Below are 27907 nucleotides of genomic sequence, written 5' to 3'. Positions count from 1 at the left end.
AAAAATATTTCAAGTCATTTTTTATAATTTAATTCTAAATTCCATTTTAAACCGTAGAAAACCATGAAAAAACGATGATGACGTCACGGTCACATGACTCAATTATGTCTATGGGCTGATAACAAAATAACGTCAGCCAATCAGAAGACGCGTTATATCCAGAATTAAATTATATCAAAACAATTTATGAAAAACAAATATAACAGACATGAACCAATCAAAGGCAACTCATGACTTGAGACAGGCACTTAAAAAATATGGCAGCTTAAATGTTTCTTTTTGTTGCAATATGAATATAAGGAGATTTGAAGTATATGTCAATGATTTCTCAACCCAAGGACATAATACACCTTATCTCTAATCCCGGCTCACCCGGCCGCTTGAACTTTTGACGTCAACAACAATCACTTTTCCATTGTGGCGTCAGATATTTTGTTTTATGATGTCAATATAGTACGGGAACCTGTGTGATATCCAGCAATGGCGGACAAATAGCAATAAGGTGTATTACAAATGACAGTATTCAAGTGAATAAAATTGGGTGTGTTTAAATTATCTCAAAAGAAGTATAAGTATAATGAAACTTTATATTATTCAAGATTGAATTAGGATCTAATAAAAGTACCTACCATGCCCTTAATCCCATATTTTTAAATTTTGAATGCCTCAAATAAAACAATGCTATATATTTTTTATTTCTATATTGTAGTACACCAAAGTTACCATGTTGTAAAAGTCAGTTAGAGGTCAAGAATTTGATATTATATGCCTTATGTTTAACTTTCGCCATTGTTTGGGCTGTAGAACGACATGAAAGGTAAAAATAACAAGCTAATGTTTTAAGGTGGTACCCAACACTTTGACTAAAATTAATTTGGCTCGTTTAATTTTCTTAAAAATTTTACAAAGTATTTACTTTGACCCATTGACAAAAATATAAAAATTTTAGAAAATTTGAACCAACTGTTTTATCAGAAAAATTACACTGGTTATATAGCAGTTTGACAAACACTAATTTTGATTGTGATTATAGGATTGTTACAAAGACTAATATTGTAAAGCCAAGAATTGTTGCATGCATTTACTGTTGTCATTGGTGAACATTAATGAGAGATTTATAATTGGGATTTTAACAAAGATTGTACAGTGAAACCTGACTTAACCGAATCCTGCATAAACTGAAAACCTGTCTAAACCAAACATGTTCTTAAGCACCGTCATATCAAATTGCATGCATTGTGAGCCTGATAAAACCTGATAAAACCAAATATCGGCCAAACCAAACACAATCTTAAGTCTTGAAGAGGTTTGGTTTAAACAGGTTTCACTGTATACAAATAATGCTATTAAAATGTACAATACAAGATTGTATGCCCTACCTAGCAGCATTATGTTTTTTGGTCTGTGTTTCTGTTTGTTTGTCTGTCCAATCGATGTTCGTTCTTTGGTCTGTCTGTCCGCTTCATGTTAAAGTTTTTGGTCGAGGACGTTTTTGATGAAATTGAAGTCCAATTATTTATATAACAATTAATTTATGATAACATATTTACTTTTTGTATGAATTTATGTGCTCAAATATTTTTCAGCTATGCTTGGGTATTACAAGACATATTAGGTTTGGCTTTCTGTATCAACATGCTTAAAACTATTCAAGTACCCAATTTAAAGGTGAGTATGTACAAAAGCTGGTATTGTTTTTATACATTTTTTCAAAAGTTTCATCATTTATAATTTGTTCAGTTGTACAATTTATTTTGACCCTATGTTTGGTATTGGATAAGTATCCTTGCAAACAAGGTGTTCATATATGAAAGTAAATTTAAACTATTTTCAGAATCACTGAAGTTTAAATAATTAATGCAAGACTAAATATGTTAATTTTATAAGTACTATTCCCTTAAGGAGGTAGTCCTAGGTTAAGGGAAATAACTCTTAAAGTCATCAGAACGTTTGTGTCAGCTGTTTTCATAAATATGTTCTAAGCTTCTTGGATACATAGATTATTTCCAATCTGTTTCAGGTAAATGCTTAAAATTCATTGATGAAACTTGACTTTTACAAACGCATAACTGATTTAAAGAGTTATCTCCCTGGACCAAGGTCTACCACCTTAGAATGTATGTGTGAGGGTAGGAAGGGACTTTAAAATATTCCTACAAACGAAACCATTTTTTAGATAATTTTGCATAATGGTTATAGACACATACTGAAAAAAAGACCCTTGACCCACATTCAATAATTGAACTTCTTTTCCTACCGTCCTACATATATAATGGAATAGCCCAATGTTTATACCTGTCAATCAAACAGCAAATGTTTAAAACTGTTATAATTTATATCATGGAAACCGTGTTTTCTATACATTTATAAACTGTAAAATACATTATGAATACATCTTGTACTATTAGACATTTGCGGAAACTGTCATACACCTACGATTAGGTTTACAATTACACTTAAAAGTAGCATTTAAATCTTGGGCTTTCTCAAAGTGTAAAAATAAACTGTCGATCAAAAACTATGTAACGATAGTGATGTTTTTCAGTAGTTTTTTTTCTAATATATTTGCAGCAATGTGTTAACATTCATTATTGTATACGGTGTTATCCAGGTTGAAAATGATGTAACTGTACCAAGTACAATAGAATGAACTCACATTATTCTAAAAATAAATTTAACATGAGACACACAAAATGTCGATATTGTCGTTGCAGTAGCTAGATTGGGACAATTGCTGAAAAAAGTCAGTAATACTTTGTTAGGAAAGGTGCAATCAACCATGGATCATGTTAGCATGTTTATTCTAAGACATACTTTCTCTCTATTATTTTGTTTTAAAGAGAATGAGGAAATACAGCGAACGGGTGTTTTTTTAGCTATTTTTTCTTCATGAAACTTCTTTTGCCGTTCGGTTTAATTCTGAGATCTTTTAATGTTTCCTGAAAAGGACAAACACTTTTGTCTACGTTTTTGGTTTCAATAGAAAAAAAATCACAAGTATTCGAGAAAAAACCCCCAAAGAAAACCAGTTATCAACGAACTTCTTTATGTCGGAAATATATTTTAGAATGTTCGCCAGACTCAATTGAAATTTAAGAATAGGTGTACTCAAATAGTTAAAACTCTGCTATCTATGTTTTTAACAGCAACACATATAAAAATGATAAACAAGATCCAAGCTGTTTTTCTTTTATGCAATTATTACAATAGAAATCTTAGGAATCATTAAGTATGAACGTTTTTAGGCAGTTAAGCTGCCTTATGCGAGCACCCTGGATTTTGGTTCCCCTCTGGGAATTTTTGAAAAAGTGACATTTCTCTGATCTGGCAGGTCTGATAGATTATTTATAACTAATAAGACATTTTTTTCACACTTTTTGTTATGAAAAACAATAAATATAAGGAAGATTTCCTTAAATGATCGTCGATTTTCCCAAAACAATTGATGTTCCCCATTTGAAAAAGTGCTAATTAAAAAGTTAAGCATAGCTTTTTATCGTCTGTGCTTTTGATGAAGATGTAAGTGAGCTATTGTAAGAATAATTTCATTGCCGAAAATGGTTGTAATGAAGGCATTTAAGTTTGCCAAATGGTGCATGGATATAATTTTGCGGCTATTTTTAATCAGTGACGCCGTTGAATTTGGTGGATTCCATCCCAATAAAGGTAAATATTTAAAAGCATTGTCTTACTTCCTCTCTGTATAAGTCTTGAATTTGTAAGAATACTTGATTATTTTATTTCTACATTGTATGAAGATATGTATTTTATTTAATTATTTAATGCAAGCTGATGTTATTATTATTTGTCATCGTGTCTCTCCGTACTTGCTATGTATCGTGGAAACCCCCAAACATTATACTCGATCAGGGCCTTTGCAATTTTAATCGGGACCTCATTTGAATACGTATTTATAGATTTTGTCGATGTCAAGGTCATTTTAAGATGGTTTCCTTCATCGTGTTTTAATTAAGGCTTTGGTGTTACAGACTGCTACATGTGCTTTGATATAGCCAAAGGCGCTTAAAAAATATTAAGATTACTACTTTATCAATAATTTGCTAATGGACAGCATTATTTCACTTCAAAAGTATATAATTGTAAAATATTAAGTACGAAATTTGTGACGCTTCCCAAGCCGTAATTGATTTGGATTTACAAGCACTTTTCATTTTCCGGATATTTTAAAAGCATTCGTGAAATTTTCAAGAATTATAACTTTTCATTTCCTTCAGCAACTTGATACTGGTAAACCACTTTTCTATGAAATTACTGTGAAATAAAACTCGCATGGTACGAAAAGAAGCCTGTAGAAGGTAACGTTGTGCGTTACAAAGTTACGTTTTTAACAAGTTACAAACAGTATTTTTCTTAAGGTAGCACAATACAAAGATTTTATAACTCCAACTCCCAAGTTTTAAAATGCTGTAACTTTCTTAATAATGCTTGAAAATTTATAAAAGTGGTAGTTTTGGATAGCTAACAGATTACTCTTTCAGATAAATGCAATGCTAGTATTATGCAACAATTATGTAACCAATTATAATGTTAACTGTGTCTAAAATAATTTTCACCAAATTTCCACTTTCAAATGAAATTAGCTTCTACATATGTATCCCTTGAGGGTTGATTTTATTATATGTTGTTCCTATGGCCATTATCTACAAAAGGGTGTCTCAGATTTCAGATAGAATGTATAGAACAAATTTTACACCTAATTAAACATTATCTTCTTTTATGTGGTTAGGATGTTTACACTAATTAGAGATTTATGAGAGAATGGAATACCATAGAGACAATCTGAGACACCCTTTTGAAGCCCATTATGTGTTGATTGAGATTTCGTTAAAATTTTCTGTATAGTTAAAGAGATGATAGAGCTAAAATCATTCAAGTGAACTTACCCAGATTTTGCCACTAATTACATAATAATTGATTACATAATGATTGCATAATAAAAATATTGCATTTATTTAAAAGATTAATCTTTTATCTATCAATATATACCTCTTTTATTATTTTTTATGCATTCATAAGAAAGTTACAGCATTTCAAAGGTTAGTGATTGGAAGTAAAAAAATCTTTGTATTGTGCTACCTTAATTCCTACATCAATTATTTATAGAACAGATATATTATTTTATTATAACATTGGCAATGGATGACAGCGAATCCGTGATCAAGATATTTCACTAACAATTCAAAATAAAATTGGAATGAAAATGGGGAATGTGCTAAAGAGACAACAACACGACCAAAGAGCTGAGAACAGCAGAAGGCCACCAAATGGTCTTCATTGCAGCGAGAAACTCTCAAACATGAAGGCTTTCTTCAATTGACCCCTAAACAAAAGTTGCTAGTTCAATGATTATGGAGTTCATGTCATACTAAACTTAAGTTAGAATTATACACAAGAATCTATAATTGAAAATCATACAAGACTAACAAAGGCCAGATGATCCTGACTTGGGACCCTAGAGAATTTAAGCATTACAAATGTAATTATAAGGGCCTCAATGAACATGAACATGGACAAAACTAATACATAAAGATTTTAGACATGAATATATAAAAAAGAAGATGTGGTATGATTGCCAATGAGACAACTGTCCACAAGAGACCAAAATGACACAGACATTAACAACTATACAATGTACATGTAGGTCACCGTGCAGCCTTCGACAATGAGCAAAGCCCATACCCCATATAAAAGGCCCCAATAAGACAATGTAAAACAATTCAAACGAAAAAACTAACAGCCTTATTTATATAAAAAAATGAACGAAAAACAAATTTAATATGTAACACATAAACAAACGATTACCACTGAATTACAGGCTCCTGACTTGGGACAGGCACAAACGTAAATAATGTGGCGGGGTTGAACATGTTAGCAGGATCCCAACCCTCCCCTAACCTGGGACAGTGGTATAACAGTACAACATGAGAACGAACTATAAAAATCAGTTGAAAAAGGTTAACTCATTAGATGGACAAAAATACAAGTGGACGTGACATGAAGCCTTTATGCTGCATTGTATATGTAAAAATTTTAAAGCAATAATGAATATTATACCTATTTGTATTTGTTTTTATTTCAGCTTGATTCCAATCTTTTGCAATGGCTAATACAAGAAGAGGCAAGGCATACATGTACATGTAGATGTACAATACATGATTCTCTGTAGCAACTGGATTGTCTATTCACCCCTATAGTTCCACAACAACAATGAAACTCTAGACTACTACATGTACGATGTTATGAAAATATTTACATATACCTACATGTTAATCTACATACATGATCAATTTTGAAGATTGTTTTTGCCAGGTGTAATCATGTCAACTAATACAACAAGTTTTGATTCAGCTTTCTGACAGGAATTATTTATAAACTTGCCAGCAGTTACAACAAATGAATATTATTAATTGAGTTAAAAATTAAGCTCATTTGGACAGTGAAGTGATTTTGACACGTATTGAAGTAGACATTAAACATGTTAAACGTTTCAAATTGATATCGAATTATGTGTAAATGCAGCATTGATTTATTTAAGAAATTAAGAATAAAGAAATATTAAAAAAAAGATGGACAAAATATTTGTATTAAATTTGTTGGAATTTTTGTCTTGCCAAAGATGACAGAGTCAAAAAGAGAGGCATACATGTATATATAGTTGTGTTGTTTTGTCAGCATGGTCAGCATCAACAATGTATTACAAAAATGTAGTTTGTGATTGTGTGATTAGATCTAGTTTATGGGAGGTCAATGATATTTGGTACGCAGTTGTGTTAGCATAGGTATATCTCATTACCTGATTACCAGAATATTTAGCCCCACCCCCTTTGTCATAGTCAATTGACTCTGAAACTTAGTTTACATGTATTAGTTTTTGATTAGGTCAGTTATTGAGGAACCATTAGTGAATGGTCAATGATATTTGGTGTGCAGTTGTTTAAACTTTGTCACTTTCAATTTCTATTGAGGATATTTGACCCTGCCCCCTAAATTATTCTCTTTTTACTTGGAAACTTACGTTACTTTGAAATTTCATAAAGCTTTTGATTATTTTACTATGAAGGAAACCAATCGTTGTAAGTCAATGATGATTGCCATGTAGGTGAAGAAGCATTAGTACGTTTCAGTTCCATAGAGGATATTTGGTCCTTACCCCTCGGTCATATGCATGATCTATTGACTTTGACTATAATTATGTTAGTTTAAGATACCAGTAATCTATGTGTTAGGGTTTGTTTAAAGGGGACAACTTATGAAAAGTCAACGTTATTTGGTAAGCAGTTGTATAAGTGTTTGCACATCTTATTTCCATAGGGATTGTTCAGCTCTGTACATGGATCATTGTCTTTGAATATATTTTACATGTAATGTTAATGCATTTCTATATTAATTGTATTATTTGTATTATCAAAATAACAAATAGGCAAAACATGTCTCTGTATTAAAAGCTGATTATAGCTATATATATAGATAAGAAATGTACAATTATTATAAAGATAAGAATACATGTATGTGGAATGATAGCCAATGCATCATAATGAGACAACTATATATATATCCACCAAAATAAATGAAGAAAGTAAGCAATTATAGTTAGGCAACCATACACATGATACAGGCTTCAAAAAATGTTGTATCATTGCTAGGCCATTATAACAACATCAGCATTTATTGTAATATAACTTACAAGAAAATTACACCACTTAAGATAGTTTCAGCTATGATTTGATGATTGTACATACAATGTAGGCGCACCAACTGATGCAACTAAAACTGCTAATATGGCATATTCATACTTTAGAATATAGTTGAATTAAACCATACACCACTGCTGGACCCCATTATTGAAATTATTAATCTGATAAGAATAATCCTCCATGCAGCTTGTAACTATTAGAAAAACCTACATGTATACTGCATAGTAAGCTTTAAAAGACCAGAAAATTACAAATGTAAAACAATAAAACTACAGCAGCCTGATTTATGTACAAAACAATTATGAAAAATGGATATGATATACAGCAACAATTACCAAATTACTGGGTCCTCAATATGGACAGGCACAATTTTAACTCTTCCCTTACATGTGACAGTGTACAGTATGTGCATAATCGCAGATATTAAATATTAAAAAAAATAATTGGACATAACTTTTGAAAGTGGCAGGATTGGATAGTGAAAACTTTAGGGTACAAACATTATTCAATACTTGAGAAATAGCCAAGATAATATTTTCACCAATTTTTCAACAATATTCGTCTTAACTTCTGTCAAGTTTGCCTCTCCTTTTTTTTTTACTTAACTGCCTACAGCGCCTTTGGTGCTTTGATTTTTTCACGGTGTCGATAATTACCCCCCATGAACATGAGTGGTAGTGGTATGCTCGAAACATGAGCCTTAATCACCATTCCGAACATCTGAGACTGGTACTTTTTTCATGGAATTGTAATATAGAGTGTACTGACGACGCAGGGGTCGATCCAGCAATTTTTAAAAGGGGATTCCAACCAAAGATAAAAGGGGGGATCAGACCATATGCCATTATTCAAAAGCAAGGATCGGCAAGAAAAGGGGTGATCTCTCACTGCGACGTTCTTCATTTCAACACAAAGTTTATACGCAAATCTATTCAATTGATTGTTAGGGATAAACAATGCATAAGTGTAGCAGGCGAGAAGAAATTGTTAAAAATAATCACAAACTGATTTAGTCGGCAAGGCAAAAGTTACGGATACAAAGTTGTAATCGTGCAAAACAAAAACGAAACCTACAGTACTATTTCAAATGAAACAGTTTGTAGAGTATCCTCTGAACAATATTTTTGCTGGTTTTCGTATACTAACCATTGCATTAAAAGTACCCTGTTTAGTGGGGAAAGTATATTGCTCCTGTTGATAATATATATGGTCCTGATGATAAATCCAGAAAAGCGCTTCGGACACATAAAATTTTAACGTGTTGCTTATATCTTATTTTTTATATATAAGTCACCATTTGATATTTTGTTTCTGTATTGTTCGTTTGTTTTTGTTTTTTGAGATGACCCCTTGTTTTTTTCACCTGTAATCGTAAGTCTAAAGTGTAATCTTATGCATAGACCTAGTTTCCGCAAATGTCTATTAAGATCATGAGTTAGAATTGAATGTTTATTTATTTTTTTACAGATCTGCTCAATATTACTGATACTGTTATTCCTGTATGATATTTTCTTTGTATTTATCACACCTTATTTTACTAAGGTAAGATATGGCTAATTAAGTCAGCTTATTCACTTGTCCAGAATAACACTTTATCAATACTGTAAATTCAGAAATTATTGCAATGTTTTAGTTATTGCGAAAAATGCGACAGAGTTGTAAACGCAATAACTTAAACTCGCATTTTGAAATATAATATTTTATATGAATTAAACAGGATTTTTCTAAAAATCGTAAAAATTAAAATCACATTTAAGTCTAAAATGATAAAATCGCAATAATAAGTGCACGCAATAATTTCTGAATTTTACAGTAGTTGGTATGAAACATAAATTCGTGTAAAATGCTAAGAAAAACTAATGATTCTTTTTGCCAAACTGGGTTTCGTCAGTTCAAATTTATTTAATATAAAGGTTCAAGAGGGATATCATATATTTAAAAACTTTCCAATACAGATTATTAATTCAAAAAGTCTGTTGATAAAATTTTGTCTGTTTTGAAAGACCAAATGCATATTTGGACCTTTTCTTCAAGAAAAATGCTGCGCAAAAAAAAATTCTAAGAGGTTATCACTTTCCTCAGATCAAAGGAGTTGGTTGGGTAAGGGTCAATTTTGGCCTCAAATTTCAGGTTCATCTGATGCAATTTTGACACTTTTTAAACACTTAAGTGTCTATTTCAATTGATTTAATTAGTTTAAGTGAAAGATTTTAACTGATTTAGTCTTTAAAAACGCTCCGATTCAAGCTTAAATATGAAAACTCTATCAAATATGCCAAAATTTGTTACATTTCAATATTAAGAATGAACACAAATGCGACCACTTTCATTTAAAGACAAATCCCTCTATTGTTTATGCGCATATACAAGCGCAACAGTACTATGCCGTCAGTGGTTTATGACGTCGCGGTTTCCGCGAACTGGAAACGTTTATTAGAGTTATTCCTCTTTGAGCCGATGGAGAGAGTGACAATCGTTTTGATAGGTTAATTTGCCGAGAAAAAAAAATGAAAATTGTTTTTAAATAATAGACATGTTCCAGAATTGGATAAAATATGAGAATGAAAAGAGAGTCAACTATACAGCAATCTAACAACAAAAAATACACAAAAATGACCGTAAAGAAACGAAATAGAATCTGGATACTCGACAACAAGATGAGCCAATCAAATTATAATATAATACTTTTTTCCTTAATTTTCTACATGTAGAGACTTTTGTAGGTTCTTAATTACATTGATATTTTACAAATCATTTAGAAAGTACGAAAATCATCAATCTTTCTGATCATGTCCTCAAAATTCACTGTATCTTTAGCAATAGGTATGGATATGGCAAATTGCACTGACGTATTTTGAATGTGTACTGCACTTACATTTTTACATGAATATGGTAATTAGATTTCAACCTAATGACGCATACATGTAAAACAAAGTACATCTAGAGAAGTTAACATATAATCTTCTAACATTGTAGGTTTTTATATATGACCATTCCGAGTTTGTCCCGATTGTTTGATATTTATGTATAAGGTGCGCATTTTTTGTTTAAAAAAACATAATCGTGTCTGTGTTAAAAAGATGTCGGAATGAAGAATTACAGAAGAATGCATATGGGAAAAAAATAATTAAAAGGAGATTTGAGAAAAGAGGTCGGACTAGGTTTTATTCATACTCACGGTATGACAGCTGTATGAGTATACTTAGACTGAGTTTCTAGCAACATTACGGAATATTTCGATATTCATAGATGACTAAGGATGAGTGATCAAAACAGAAATGGTGTTAATTAGACCCCGTTAACACTTGAACGGAATTGAAATAAAATCGATCTCTGAAGAGCATCTCGTGTTTTCGATCTTTTTAAAAGAACTTGTGCGTTTACATTTAGTATACATTGCATATTTTAAATAATCAGCCTAACCATTTCGTTGACAAAAAATCGTAAAAAATTGAATAAGGAAATATTTGGTTCATTAGATAATTATATGCTTCTGCATTTATTAATATTATATTTGATTTACATATGTCATAAGTATTTAAAAAAAAAAAATGTCAGAAAAAAATTAATTATAACGCTCATTTCGTTTGAAGATGAGTAATCTACAGAAAAAAAAATACTGAATGAATACAATTGAAAAGATATTGTTTTAAAAAGGTGCACCGAATATCACACGTATAGTAAGAGAATATGGAACGAATAAGTAACAGGGCATCAGTCGATCACTGAAACGAGTATTTACGCCTTAGAATAGGGTTATTTTATCTCTTAGAACCAATATATAGCATCAGAGACAAGAACAAAAAAGGTGCGACCTATAACAAGCATATTGTAAGCGAATAAGTAGCAGGTCATCGGTCTAACGCTAAAATTGGAACATACGCGCTAATAGGTATATTTCACTTTTAAGAACCTAAAGCTAACACCAGAGACAAGAAAACAATTGAAAAGATTTGTTTCGTAATAGGTGCAATGTGTTTCAACGTATAAGGAACGAATAAGTAACGGTATCAGTCGAGCGCTGTAACGGGTCCTGTCTCAACTCAGGAGTATGTAATTTAAAGTGGTTGTTGTTTGCAAAAGAGTCACACATTTGTTTTTCATTAATTATTTTTTTTTTTTTTTATTATTTTCTAGTTTGAATTGTGTTACATTTGTCCTTTCGGGACCTTTTATAGTTGTGTATGCGGTATGGGATTTGCTCATTGTTGTAGGCAGTACGGTGACCCATAGTTAATAATTTCCAGTGTCAATTGGTCATTTGTGGAGCATTGTGTTATTTGCAATCATACCACATTTTCTTTTTTTATTAATATATTTTCAGAAGAATGACTCAAAAAACGTCGAATATATTAATTTGGTTTTTATTATCTCCATGGCACGTTTTGTCAAATCATTTGAGAATAAACACTGAAAACATTTTTAAACTGACCATGCGCAGATTTATTTTCATATCTACATAAAACACTTGGAATTTTATATCGATTGATTGATTGAAAAGTCGATCGCGATGTATCTAAAGGTTTTCACTTGAAGAAAAATCGATTCATAAAAAAATCGTTCTTTTAAAACTACGTCTGGGGATGGCTTGTTTACGTCCGATTGAAGATCGATCTTTTTCATTTTTGCAATACTAAAGATCGGCGATCTCAGAAATGATCGATCTTTATTGTTATTGGAAACAGAGTCTTAGATTTCTAATGATTTTAAGTAATTATCATCAAAATAAAAAGGAACAACATTCTTAAACGAAATTAAAATTCATGATACCGGAAGCAAAATTCTGTCTTGTCTTTCAGATGTACTTTGATTGAACAATGATATTATATAAAATGTCTTCACTATTTTAAAAAGAATTTCTGTTCAACACGTAAGCACTATGAATAACCTGAAATGAAATGTACAGAAGCATTCGTGTGTACTTTTGTACAACGCATTGTTTTCCAACCACCGCATTTATATTACGTGTCTGTGATACTGACTGAAAACTAAGTACTATCATGTGTAGATTACTGTGAATTTATCGTAGTTTAAAACAAACAAACAACAAAACAGCAAATAACGAGAACTGGGTTGTCTCTAATTTGTGAGAATATAGCCTAAAACGGCCGAACGTTTTTCGACGTTGTTTTTAGAATTGGCGCAATGTGTTCCCGCCAATTCAAATTGTTAACCCCTTTTTTGAAATATCTCTTTTTCCATTACGGTGACCCCATCTTTTTATTTCCTTATTTTGTTTAGATATAAACAACGCATATTCTATTGAAGACTCATGGAGAAATTATTGGTTAATTTTTTTTAAACTTATTTTTTTTATAGGTATTTCACAATAAAAAAAGGCGGGAAAACTATTATAGCGACTTATCATTATTATTTTCCATTCAGTAAAGGGTGATATTATCAAAATAGTTTGTATTAACAACTAGGTTAACAAAACAGACAAGTTTTTATTGGATACGGACTTTAAAAAAAAATATTACACTGCTATTGACTAGAAGTCCCAATTTCCAAATTCCGTGAAAAAGATGGCGTTTTAAATCGAAAACGAGGTCGGTGACCCCATTTTTTTATTTGCTTATTTTAAAGTTTTTACCTAGCCTAAAGTAAAAATAAAATATAAAGAAGATATTATTGGTAGATCTGAATAGAAGGATTTGTCTTTAAGACGGAAACCGCCATAAGTTTAACTAAAATGTTTCAAATTGTGAAGATTTCAGTAATTTAGCATAACTTAATGATGCTAGTATCTGATATTTGTGCATTGTATTGTGAAAAACAGCCCATATTTATGAAGCAGATGCATTCTACTTTCCAATAAATAACTTAAAGTTTACATTTTAACAATTTTGTAAAACTGCTTTATTTTTGAGCCAAATAGGGGTCTTACTGGACCTACTCCTTTCAGGACATCTCTAACTTTGCCTTGTTACAGACTCCAATATAAATATCTGAAAGCTCACAATCACAAATTAACTTTTAAATAAGCTGCCCAAATACTTTCTAGATATTTTTATAAGAAGAGAAACCCTTGTCCATTATGGAACCTTTAATTAAATTAATTTTTGTGTTGATTAGGATGAAGAAATTCTTGATGTGACTAAAAGAGTAAGGCTTTCTATATCTGCATGTGGGATTACTTTAAAAAGGATTTATTTCAAGTTCACTAGTTTTCATTTTGGAATAGCATTTACTTTTTAAGCTTTTGCAAACTTTCGAAATGTTAAATAAAGATGTCAGATTATTTTTAATATTGGTCATTTATTCAGATTGGTTTCACTGTTTCTGATAATTGATTGCTCAATTAACTCATTATTAAATGTCTGGTGGCAAATATCTCATGCATATTTTTTACCTGAATTATAGGTCCAAATATGCATATATCATGTATACATGGTATATGTATGAAATGAATAAATACAAAATAAAAACAGAAAGTGTGTTGAAGAACAATCTAGATAAGCAAATTTATAACCTTTTTTACTGGCAATTCCTATCTTAATGAATTCTGGGTGTGTCAAGATCATCAGATTGATGGTTTGAAGAAATTTAATAATAATTTATTAGGCTGGTTTAAGTTGTAAGATAATAATTTAAGACAATTTATCACTTTTCTCATTCTTCTCATGGACTTTCCTGACATATTTTTTATTATTCTTAATTTTCAAATTTTCAAATTCAAGCAAAAAATGACTTGATTTAGAAATATATGAATATCACAAACCTTTCAGAATCAAAATTGGTGAACTTGAAAATAAGCTTTTAAATGGTATTTTTATTTTTTAGTAATGTTTTATGATGTTGAATTTTTATTTATTTCTATGGATTTTTTTAGATTCATTGCAACTTTTTTCATTGCTTAAATTTTTCTTAAGCATGTACCAGTAATATGCTATATTTTGAAATAAAATAACCTTAGATTTAAAGATATTCAAGAAGACCATCTGCTTCATGATTTAATATTGTGTGGCTTATGTTAATTACGTACCAGGTATATGAAAATACCATTTACAACATTTTTGGGATTCTTTTTAGCTCACCTAAGTGAGCTTTTCCCATCACTTTGAGTCCGGCGTCCAGCGTCCGTCGTCGTTAACTTTTACAAAAATCTTTTCCTCTGAAACTACTGGGCCAAATTTAACCAAACTTGACCATAATCATCATTGGGGTATCTAGTTTAAAAAATGTGTCCGGTGACCCGGCCAACCAACCAAGATGGCCGCCATGGCTAAAAATAGAACATGGGGGGAAAATGCAGTTTTTGGCTTATAACTCAAAAACCAAAGCAAATCTGACAGGGTAAAATTGTTCATCAGGTCAAGATCTATCTGCCCTGAAATTTTCAGATGAATCGGACATTTCGTTGTTGGGTTGCTGCCCCTGAAATGGTAATTTTAAGGAAATTTTGATGTTTTTGGTTATTATCTTGAATATTATTATAGATAGAGATAAACTGTAAACAGCAATAATGTTCAGCAAAGTAAGATCTACAAATAAGTCAACATAACCAAAATGGTCAGTTGACCACTTTAGGAGTTATTGCCCTTTATAGTCAATTTTTAACCATTTTTTCGTAAATCTTAGTAATCTTTTAGAAAAATCTTCTCCTCTGAAACTACTGGGCCAAATTTAACCAAACTTAGCCATAATCATCATTGGGGTATTTAGTGAAAAAAAGTGTCCGGTAACTCGGCCAACAAACCAAGATGGCCGCCATGGCTAAAAATAGAACATGGGGGTAAAATGCAGTTTTTGGCTTATAACTCAAAAACCAAAGCATTAAGAGCAAATCTGACAGGAAGTAAAATTGTTGATCAGGTCACGATCTATCTGCCCTGGAATTTTCAGATGAATCGGATAATCGGTTGTTAGGTTGCTGGCCCTGAATTGGTAATTTTGAGGAAATTTTGCTGTTTTTTTGTTATTATCTTGAATATTATTATAGATAGAGATAAACTGTAAACAGCAATAATGTTCAGCAAAGTAAGAACTAAAAATAAGTCAGTATGACCAAAATAGTCAATTGACCCCCTAAGGAGTTATTGCCCTTCATAGTCAATTTTTAACAATTTTCTTAAAATTTGAAGATTTTCAATAACATTTTCCACAGAAAGTACTGTTATAGATAGAGATAATTGTAAGCAGCAAGAATGTTTAGTAAAGTAAGATCTACAAACACATCACCATCACCAAAACACAATTTTGTCATGAATCCATCTGTGTCCATTGTTTAATATTCACATAGACCAAGGTGAGCGACACAGGCTCTTTAGAGCCTCTAGTTTATAGTTTTTTGGGGTCGAAACTTTATTTTTGAGAGCTCAAAAAGTTGTACTGGTATGTCTTTGGTATTTTATCCTACCAAACTTTTTGTGGAGGAATATAGATTATTTTGCTACCTTTGAATAAAAATGATATAACATTTATATACATGATATATAGAATGTTTATATATATATATATATCTGCATTTGAGTGTAGAATACCATAATATTCACATGCAAAGCCATGATAGAGATGACTAGACTTGTAACATTACATTTTATTTATATTGTTAGACCTACATGTATTATAATACATAAGTTATTCTTAAAAAGCTGTATTTGACATTTAATGCATTTGTAATTTGCAATGGCCTGTGACTCTAATTGTATTATCTTATCAGAAAAAAAATGCAAAAGACATTTGAAAAATAAAATTTACACTTTAAATGAATTATATATGTGTGAAAAAGGTCAAATAACTGAATAAAATTTAATTCATGTCCCAAGTCTGAGACGATTATTTTTTTTTTCATTGTGCAAGATCAAAATTATAATTTGTTAAATAAACTTTAAGATAACTTTTTTTCTGTTATAGTCATACTGTCATGAGTGAATATCTATTTAGAAATGCCACATTTCTATTATCTTTATTGGTACCAGCTGTTTCAGAGTTAAAAGAATCATGGGTGCTCAAATTTATGGCATAAGAACTTATATAAATGAATTGTGCACAGCAAATACATTGTTATTTTTTTCCATCTGTTGATAATTATATTTAGATATGTTATATTACTTTTTGACTGTTAAAATCACATGTATATTGAATTTATGTTAATTTTTAACAGAATGGTGAAAGTATAATGGTTAAAGTTGCTACTGGAGGAGCATCAAAATCCAAAGAAAGGGTAAAAGATTTACTCATTTAAGTTACCGCTAGATTGACAACAACACTTTAAAAAGTGAACTATATAAGTTACATATAAAATATATGTGTGTTACTAAAAAAATTAAATGTATTTGTATAAACTTTAGAAACTGAAAGAAAAGTAAAGCTTGCCAAGCTTTTGAAATGTTTTCTAGGTTTTCTCATAGACTTTTACCTTGTGAACTACCCACAAGATCAGTATTTTGATATGTAGTAAGGTAAAGTATTTACGATCCATGCAGTATGCTTATCATTAGTAATGTCAGGCAAATATTGGTTTGGTCAAACAAATATTGCCAATTGTCTTACAAAATGTTGATAATTTTATTGAAATTTTATAATTCTAAATTATGTCAATTACCACATGGTAAAAATTAAATCATTTAATGCCCACCGTGCAAGGGCTGTATAGCCAGTCAAGGTGGTTAAAAACTTCCATTTGTTGAAATTTTATACCTGATCTTCACATCTGCCAGGCAATTTTCATATATTTTTAAGCTGCCTACAGTGTTTGTGGTTTAGTATCCAATGACATATATTGGTATATTTTTCAGCTGCCGATGGTGTTTGTTGTACCAAAGTTGAATTATTCTCCCTATAGTTCCTGTTTAAATCAGCCTTCCATGTTAGGATTTGGAGATGTGATAGTTCCAGGTAAGAATTATGTGTAATGAAGTAATTTTATTATCTGAACAAGTGTTTGTTGTTTGTTGATGTGGTTCATAAGCTGAAGTGTTTAACATTCTCATTTTTTTATATAGATTAGACTGTTGGTTTACTGTTTAAATTCTTTTACACTAGTCATTTTCGGGGCTCTCTATATACTCCAATACTTAATTAATAGGGTGTGCCCCTTGGGTTCTGTTACCCGACCCTTTTCATATAATTTAGATTTTTTAAATTTTTACCTTTTCATATATTGGGTAGGTAGAAATGTAACCTTCTTTAATATTGTGTGGGTTTCATGTGGTGTATAATTGTCTGTAATGTAAGAGTGGAATACCAAAGTGTCAAAAGAGAAAAATTGGTTGATAAAAACAGCCGAAAGATAACAGACAAAGAATTTATGGGAACTTTGTTGACCTAATCATATACTATTAATAGTTTTCCCGACCTATTCACATTGTTTCAAACTTGAAAAGGCCTTTTTCCAGCAGCATGTTCTATCACCTTGTATATATATAAGAAGTGACCCCAGGATATGTCAAGGTTACAGCAGCAATTAACAGTCTAAATTTTAGCAAAATATTTGGCTTCATAATATTTGTAATTAAGGTGGTACCCAACACCTTGGCTGAAATTAATTTGGCTTGTTTAGTTTTCATAAAATTATTTAAAAGAAAGTATTTATTTTGATCCTTTGATATATATATAAAAATTTCAAAATATTTGAACCAACCATTTTATCAGAAAATTTACGCTGGTTACATAGCAGTTTGACAAACACTAATTTTGATCATTGAGAAGCTTTATATTTCCTTAACAATACAACGTAATTTAAACGTTTTGCTGATTCTACAGAGTTATCTCCCTGTAGTGTAAGGTACCACCTTAATATATGAGCTGCTTAGGATAGAAATGGACCTAATGCAAGTATATATGAACATTGATAAAACTTTGGTTAATTTTGGAACATTCAAATATGAAATATAAAGGTGATTGTTGGCATGTTTTGTATAGATTTCCTACAACCTATATATCGCTTCAATTTTCAAACAGTTACAAACTTTGCATAGAGGATTTTTTCACTTTGAAAAAGTAAACAGATTTACTGATAATCATTTGCATAAGGTAGATCCAACACAGCTCATATCAAGTAAACAGCAGAAATAAACATGATAAAAGAAAACACATTACCTGACACAAAAAGATTTTTAACACATGAACTAAATATGTGCAAAGTCAAATTCAAATTATCATATATAAAATTTTGAGAGCTTTTAATGTTTTTCAAAGTCTTTAATCAATTTTGAATGTGACATGTTTTGTGAGAATGTTTATGAATGTACAAAGTCATAATACTACAGAAAGATCTCAAAAATTAAAAAAAATTACACCTTAGGCCAGAATTTTTTAATTTGTTGGTTTACGGATCCGCCGATCCGATTTTGCCGATTTCCAGAATAAAAATAAAATTCACTTTTCATGCTTTTTTATTCCCGCCGACCATAACAAATGCATTATCCCTAAAAAAATAATTAAAATACTCGTTTTTTTATGAAATGAAATGCATTAATCACTATTAAAATTGATAACACTACTTTCTGTAGTGAAAAAAATAAAACTTCCAGTTTACGTTTCTAAAAATAGACAAATCAATTATAACTGACCTTGAAATGTGGTTTGCGCAAATAATTTTGCGAAACGAAACCTGTGTTAAAAACCAATTACAAAATCAATTCGTTTACTGTATTTGTCATCAGTCCGTAAGATGCATCATCTGATAGAAATAGACTTGTCCAAATGTGGACAGGTAGAAGACGTCAAGTTAAAGTACTAAATATTAACAAATCATTTGAAATTTTCTTGCTTCATAGATCATAAAAAAATATCGTCCATTTGGCCAAAAAAAACGGGAATGCATGACAACAGATTAATCCGATATTCTCGTTTTTCCAGTGGACGAGTCCATTACGTTTGTTGACATGTGTGTTGAAACTTATTTTCGTACGACGTTTTTACATTTTTTCTTCCTTATCAGTTTTCGTGCTTGAAGATCGTAATTCACCAAGCCCACCAAGTTATCGGGAATTGATTAAGAGTTACGCGAATCTGTTTTTCATGTTTGTGAAATGACGATATCCGTGCAGTCCCCGTCCACTTTTTTGTTTACGGGAAATTATTAGAATGTCATGCGATGTTTATGACAGCTGATTTCATCGAACTAAAATCTAAGAAATGATGACAAAATAGCATATTTTTTTTCTTTTTTTTGCTGACCGACTGACCCAACTTTTTCATTGGTAAAATCCGTAAACCAACAAATTAAAAAACCCTGGCCTTACTCATAAAAACATTATTTGCCATTGAAATATCACAAGAAGTAAAAAAAAAGTAATCAAAATTCATCATGAGAGGCTAAATATGTATTTATTGAGTAATGCATTTAAATATATTGTACATTACTGATATATTAATCCATCCAATCTTTGTTGATGTATTGCAGGTTTATTGGTTGGTTATAACCACGGAATAGATTTAAACGTCAAAAGTAAAAAGATATATTACATAGCTACAGTAATAGGTAAGTTCAACCCTGATGTCTTGCTGTAAACATGCATAGTTAGGGCCAAGGTTATTTTCACTAATCTTGCGATCTCATGAAATGTTCAAAATCATCCCTAGCTAATTACTTCGTAGAAAGAAACAATGATATAGTGCAGAATGAAATTATTAATGATTCACCAAAATTTAGATTTACTCCCCCAGCAAAAATGTATACAAAAAATGAAAATATTTGAATATTTTCATTATTTCCATCTTAATTTGTTGGTTGGATTGACGATTTACAGAGTATTGATATTTAAAAATTATAGCAAAAACTGACAAGAACCATAGATTGCAAATTACTTGCATTAAGTTAATACCAAGTTTTTTTTCTGGCGAGTCAAGATTAATGTGATGCACCTTTGAAAACATGGTCTGAAGTTGTTTTTTTCACATATTAATAAACAATTTCTTCATTTAACTTGTTTCACATAATAAACAGTTCTGATCAATGGATCTACATTTCAAACCAAATCATCCCAAACTTATTTTAAAATTTTTTATTTAAACCATAGATTTTTCTTACATTTGATATGTACCCTAAACCATTGATGTGTAAAATCAGCATTAAATTTAAGACAATAAGACTGATTGCTCCCATGGTTTGGTTGATCACTGAAAACCAATAATATATATGCTTAAGCAATAATCACTCCATTAAAAATTCACACTAGAGGCGGATTTTTATGCCCCACCTACGATAGTAGAGGTGCATTATGTTTTCTGGTCTGTGCGTCCTTCCGTCTGTGCGTCCTTCCATCTGGTCTGTCCGTCTGTTCGTCCGTCCATCTGTTCGTCCCATTTCAGGTTAAAGTTTTTGGTCAAGGTAGTTTTTGAAGAAGCTAAAGTCCAATCAACTTGAAACTTAGTACACATGTTCCTTATGATATGATCTTTCTTATTTTAAAACAAAATTAATCTTTTGACCCCATTTTCATGGTCCACTGAACATAGAAATTAAAAGTGTGAGTTTCGGGTTAAAGTTTTTGGTCAAGGTAGTTTTCAATGAAGTTAAAGTCCAATCAACTTGAAACTTAGTACACATGTTCCTTTTGGTTGATCAATTTACTTTTAAGGCCAAATTAGATTTTTTACCCAATTTCACGGTCCATTGCACATGGAAACTGATAATGCGAGTGGGGCATCCGTGTACTTTGGACACATTCTTGTCGAGAAAAAATTTGGTTGCTTATATATGGAATCACTGAAGCATGACGAAATCGGGCTTCCTCTTAGGCAGCCAGTGGGCCCCCACTTATTGAAATTTCTGGATCCGCCACTGCACACCTATTAGAAAGCCTGTGTAATGCTGTGTGGTGTTACGTGCACGTGATGTCTGATAATTAACATTAAAACTCAGGAATTCTCAAAGTAATACATCAGTTCAATTGCTGTTTCAAAATCTGGAGGACTATGGGGTAATTCTATCAATTGTCGAATATACATTGCTTAGGATATCTTCCACCAATCACAACGTTTTTATGTACACTTTTGAAAATACTACCCATTATGCATTAGATTCCTAACTGCAAAATTGCATGAAAGTCTTTCTGCAATAACAAAACAAATTGACACACAGTCAACACTTTTACCACCCTATAAAATTACTAAAAGAAGCATTCAATTCTTATAACTACATTTTTTGCTACGATCATGAAAACACCACAAAAGCTTGTGTCATTATAAATTACATTTAAATTTGAAATGCAGGTTGATTTCAGCATCACACGAGATTCCTGTTAGCCAATCATAATAAAGTAATATAATGAAATATACATGTAATGTAATTTTATAGACATGATTAATATTGTACCATAAATGTATGTATGTATTTACAGCCTATGGAATAGGAATGATCATCACATTTGTTGCCTTGGAGTTGATGCAGACTGGCCAACCAGCTTTATTGTACCTTGTGCCTTGTACACTTATAACAACTTTTGTGATTGGCTGTATCAGAGGAGAATTTAAACTGTTATGGAATGGAATTAAAAAAGTGGTAAAATATTTTTATTTAAGTCTATATTGAACTGAGTGTTCAGGGGTTAAGAAATTTTGTTATAGCTCACTAGCCCAGGACTTATTGGTAGAAGGATTTTACTAGCCCTGTTGGAAGAACTAATAGCCCAACAAAGCTATCCTACTAGACTGAAATATGCCTGAAAAATTCAGAGGTTACTGCAATATACAATGAATTTTATATCAATTTTTATCTGTTGTACAGTAGATTTTTTCAAATTGGATACCCAGAACTTACATTAAAAACATATCCCGTTAGCAGATCTATTCAATTAATCGATAATTGAATATTCATTAAATATACTATAATAATGAGTTGACCAAATCCCGAGATGGTATAAGTTTTGACCACGTCTAAACATGGTTATTAAAAGTTATGCCTTGCATAAAAGGATTGGAGTAATTTTATCAGATACATCATCACTTTTGTGTAAAAGAAATATCAGCTGGTTATATTATGTAATGCTCATATTTGTTTTCAGTTTTAAAATCCTATTTATTAAAATAAATCAAATGACCTATTTATGTGAATAAATATCACCATCCATACTTTGTGTCTTTTATAATTGTTTTATAAACGAAGTACAGTAATATCCATATTAGGTACAATAATTGTGGGCTCTATATAGATTACAAACCGAGCACAGTCTCTAAACTGAAATTGTTTTTGTTATAAATTTTATTCCTTTAAAAAATCAAATTCATTTGAATATCAATGAAGATAACCATGACTGATGAAATATTATTGAATCAAATTTAAGATTTCTGAAGGTTGTTTATGTTTAGGTCATAGTTCTAGAACAAAAAACAAAAACATGTTGCATATATCTGACAAAAGTCAGGTTTCTGCTGTTCAAAGGGATTCACATTTATATTGCAATTAATTATTCATAAGCAGGTAAAATCTGGTTACAAAATATTTCTGTGTTTGCATAAACAATGTACAATACCCCCTGTACTGAAAAATCGATATTGAAAGTACGGGATCCTTATACAAAATCAGTTCAAATTCTGGGAATCCCAGATGACGTAGTCGAATCTGATTGGCTAAGATATAATAGTGATGAGGGAATTTTTCACTTTCTATTTTGGAAGCGCCAATATTTTTTTGTTACTAGTCCTTCGGGCATATTGAGTTACAAGTTTTGGTTGCCCGAGGACTAAAGGCTCTAGTCCCGGGCGTCGGGCTAGTGGATTTTTTAACCCCTGGTGTTATATGTGATTTCCTAAAAAAAATAAATGTCTTCTGCTCCAAGGATGAAATGAAAACATTTTACTTAAGTAGGAAAATTGAGTCAATATTTACAGTCATGATCACTTAACTCTTGTTATTCAATAATTAAGACACAAATATTTTCTAATAATTCTAATATGATTTGCATATTGGGGAAACCGTTAATATGATTGGTCGAGAGAACTTCTGGTAGTTGTGCTTGACATTGTTTATATTTAAATAGACGACGAGAACCGGACTTCTTATCGTAACCAATGTGAAGAAGATGGCGGTGATAATAACACAATCTGAATCGACATTAACAACATTATTTTCACTGTAGTTTTTATACGCCCATCAAAATTTTGACGGGACGTATTATGGTATACACATGTCTGGTGTCCGTCCGTCTGTCAGTCCATCTGTCCGGCGTAAACATGTCGCACCGTAACTTGAGAACGACTTATCCAAATTTCATGAAACTTAATATAGTTGTTTTTTATGATAGTCAAATGATCTGTATACTTTTTGGTGAAAATAAGATTTAAACTTTTTGAGTTACGGCACTTTATAACTAAAACAAGGTTGTGTTTTTTTCACATGTCGCACTGTATCTCAAAAACGATTCTTGATTATGACTTAAAAAACTTTAAACACTTTTTAGTTATATTAATCTCAATATCTGTTTACTTTTTGGAGTTGATTCAAAATTTTATTTTTGAGTTATTGAGTATTTTGTAAAAAAGGGGGAGGGTTTTTTTACATGTCGCGCCATATCTCAAAAACCATTTAAGATTATTGCTTAAAACTTTACACATGTCTTTATTATATTAATCTAAAGATCTGTATACTTTTTGGTGATGATTCAAAATTTCATTTTTGAGTTATTGAGTATTTTGTAAAAAAGGGGGAGTTTTTTTTTACATGTTGTGCCGTATCTCAAAAACGATTTATGATTATTGCTTAAAACTTTACACACTTCTTTGTTATATTAATCTAAAGATCTGTATACTTTTTGGTGATTATTCAAAATTTTATTTTTGAGTTATTGAGTATTTTGTAAAACAGGGGAGGGTTTTTTACATGTCGCGCCGTATCTCAAAAATAATTTATGATTATTGCTTAAAACTTTACACACTTCTTTGTTATATTAATCTAAAGATCTGTATACTTTTTGGTTTTGATTCAAAATTTTATTTTGGTAATATTTAGTTTTTTGTAAAAAAAAAAATAGGGTGGGGGGTTTCACATGTCCCGCCGTGTCTCTAAAAACGATATATGGTTATTGCTTAAAACTTTCTCAGAAACTATTTATGATTATTGCATAAGACTTCCACATAAGACGTCGGGCGTATCATGCACTCATGGCGCAGCTGTTTATTGATGAAGTTGAAGACCAATCAACTTGAAACTAAGTACACATGTTCCCTATGATATGATCCTTCTAATGTAAATGCCAAATTAAAATTTTGACCCCAATTTCACGGTCCATTGAACATGGAAAATGAAAGTACGAGTGGGGTATCCGTGTACTATGGACACATTCTTGTTTGTCTATTGGTTATCAATCATCATATAGGTAGACCCTAGAAAAATAGATTGCTTCAAAATGTCATTGAAATTATCTGAAAAATGATTTGAATTTTGAATGTTATGTATTGCCTTGCCTCTTACAAAAAGTTCTGGAAATCCAGACAAAGGGATTACTTCAACATAGTTGGCATCAATAATTGTTAAGTTTGCTGCATAAGACATTTTGTTTATGAAATATTTCATTTTGATAGGGTGTTCCTGAGAACAGTGAGAGTCCTCCACCACAACCAGACATTGTTACCTCAGGCCCTGATACAGCATCTGTAAATAATGTCAATGAAGAAATGTCTAGCACATCCACAATAGACAGTGAAAACAGGAGTCTAATCAGGAAGTGACTATGTCGCAGCAAATCTGAAACAAAGAATTATGGGAAACTTAAAATATTATAACTAGTGGGTTTTGATTTATACTAAAACTTGAGGGAAGTTAATCCATTTTATTCATGTCTTTCATTTTCATATTTAATAGATTTGTTGTAGATTATGTATGTTAAATTTTTTTTAAGTATACACAGAAAAATGTTCAACTAGTCAATTCTATTTTCATAATAATCTTCTGGTTTGTGTACCTTTATTTTAGCTGCAGATATTTCATATTCTGCATATTAATATTATTATTACCATAACATTTTTTATTTTGCATAATTGACAAATATATTAGTGAAAATTTTAAGATATGATGTTCAATATACTCAAGGCAATAGAATAGCAGAAACCCCTCCATTAGTTTCTTTGAAATAATTTTTTTATTGTGTATAACTAATTGAAATGAGTCAAAATTTATGAAGATAATAACATTCATTTCTGTTTAAATGAAGAATTTGTCTTCTCAAAAAGCCACATTTGTCAAACAAAGAAACAAAATTGGCCAAGTGTGCGTCACTTAAACTATGAAAACACTTAAAACTATAAACCAGTTGCCTAAATTTTCAACATTTAGCTGACTGTTTTATCATTTGCAAACTTGTGTCTAAAACATTTGTCATTTTTGAACAATTAAATATGTTTAAACTAAACTATTTGCAATCATACAAAATGTTATATTTTTGTTAATAAATTTCACCAGTAATTTGTTCATGTTTATTTTGTTTAATAAGGTGTTCTATTATAACACTGATGTTGACATCAGCTGATGTTAAACATGTTCAAGTTTGTGTTTAGGTTATACAGATGGGAAACATCTCTGTTTATATTCTATTTTATGTATGACTGAAAATTCGTTATTATTTGTGTTGGACTGATTTTCATAGACTTTGTGGGAATAGTTAAACGATGCATATGTATTTCATGTTCAATGATTTATAAATTTTATAATAAATAGATCAGACTTTGGCAAATCTATGAAAATTTTTTTAATAAAAATACAATTTTTCCTTATTCCACTAAATTGGTAATACTGAAATAACTGAATCCACGTAATATATTATCTTAAGTTTGTTGTTATTAAATATTCTAGTTTTTATATCAATTAATTGTATGTTGTTTTGTCTTTATGTTCATTTTATTTTAAACTTGAGATATGAGATATATATTTTTAAAAGTTGTATATTTAAGTTCTATTTTTTATTGCTTAACTGGTTCTTTCTGACAGTGGAAATTTCTATTTATGATTTTTAAGGTACTTGAATTTTACAATAATTTCCAGCATTGTTCTGTTGCCATAAGGGTATGGATGTTGTGACATATATCTGCTAAAATCCACACTTTTTTGGTCGCTGGTTGCACACCATCTCATTTTGTATGGTATTAATGATAAATATATTTCATTTTGTATCATGCATATTATTTGAAATTTTAAAAGTTTTTCAAATGGTAAATAAAATATATAACATTAAAATTCAGTTTAAAATGTCATTGCCAGTGTCAAAGGATACAAATTGTGTGCGGATTCCAAAAACATATGGTTTCTATACAATTTTGTTTGAAATAAGTGAGGTAATTTGTTACTTCCTGTCTGAAAGTGTCACTTCTGATATTATATGAAAGTTTATGTGATACTGCTTTTAAAAATATACTGTTCTATATAGTTTTACATGAAATAAGTATAAAAAAGCCACTTCAGGTTTGCATTTTCAAGATCATTTATTCATCCTGAACATGCATGACATATTTTTCTACTGGACGTTAAGCAACCAGCAATCATAAATCAAAATCATAGGGCTTGTAATCTAATGCACATTATCCTAAGGCTTGATGATGTATAAACACAAATTTTAAGCAAAGGTCAAAATCTAGAACGACAAATTCACATATGACCTTGACCTCATTTTTAAGATCATTAACCAAGGACCTCAACTCAAAAAACCTAGGACTTAAATATGTCTACTAACCCTTTCAACCAAAATTTATGAGTTTCGACGTGTCACAAATGACAAAAATGTGTTGTTGATATTTTGTTAGGTTAATGAATAATAGGTGAGAATAAGCCAAAATAGGGAAAAAAAAATAACCTTGAACTAATTCTCTTTATTTTTTGGACCAAGAACCTGAAATCAATAGACCCTATATCTTTATCACTTATGGTTTACCAGCTACAAATGCATATCACTTTTATCTAATGTATAAGGGGTAATAACTCTCATGTGGAGTCTCCAGATAGATTCGATCAAAATGAAAAGTAACATCCTGAGGATATAATGAGCATTTTGGAAAAATAAATTTGTCGCTTTCTTGAACGGTTGCGAAGGAGATCTCATATCAAAAAAGCTGTTTGGCGAGATAGCTCTTGCCAAGAAAAGTGTTTGGTTAAACAGGGTCAATTCAAAAACTTATAGACTGTATGATATTGTATACAAAAAAACTAAGCTACAATTTTTAAAACAAAAAATACAGTGCAAGAAAAAAATTTGGCAGAAAAAAAAAATAATTAGAACAAAACCAAATGGTATTTCCATGTAAAAGTGGAAAGACTT

The 27907-nt window shown here is 30.7% G+C and overlaps 1 protein-coding gene across 2 annotated transcripts in view; it reads left to right on the top strand.

Moving 5' to 3' along the window:
* The window catches only part of LOC143052593 (signal peptide peptidase-like 2A), a 48489-nt gene extending 21657 nt beyond the window's left edge, over positions 1-26832 (top strand). The window contains exons 8-16 of one of the 2 annotated variants that reach the window (XM_076225652.1): positions 710-817; positions 1587-1668; positions 9183-9257; positions 13791-13820; positions 16822-16881; positions 17456-17555; positions 20068-20145; positions 22007-22167; positions 25185-26832. In XM_076225652.1, the coding sequence (XP_076081767.1) occupies positions 710-817; positions 1587-1668; positions 9183-9257; positions 13791-13820; positions 16822-16881; positions 17456-17555; positions 20068-20145; positions 22007-22167; positions 25185-25331 (841 nt within the window). In that variant the 3' untranslated portion in view covers positions 25332-26832. The remainder of the gene's footprint in view (positions 1-709; positions 818-1586; positions 1669-9182; positions 9258-13790; positions 13821-16821; positions 16882-17455; positions 17556-20067; positions 20146-22006; positions 22168-25184) is intronic. The other variant, XM_076225653.1, reaches the window with a different exon arrangement.
* The last annotated feature ends 1075 nt before the right edge of the window (positions 26833-27907 follow it).

Source organism: Mytilus galloprovincialis, chromosome 11, assembly GCF_965363235.1.
Source record: "Mytilus galloprovincialis chromosome 11, xbMytGall1.hap1.1, whole genome shotgun sequence".
NCBI classification, from domain to species: Eukaryota; Metazoa; Mollusca; class Bivalvia; order Mytilida; family Mytilidae; genus Mytilus; species Mytilus galloprovincialis.
The sequence above is the reverse complement of the archived record's forward strand: the minus strand, read 5'-3'. Positions and strand labels throughout refer to the sequence as shown.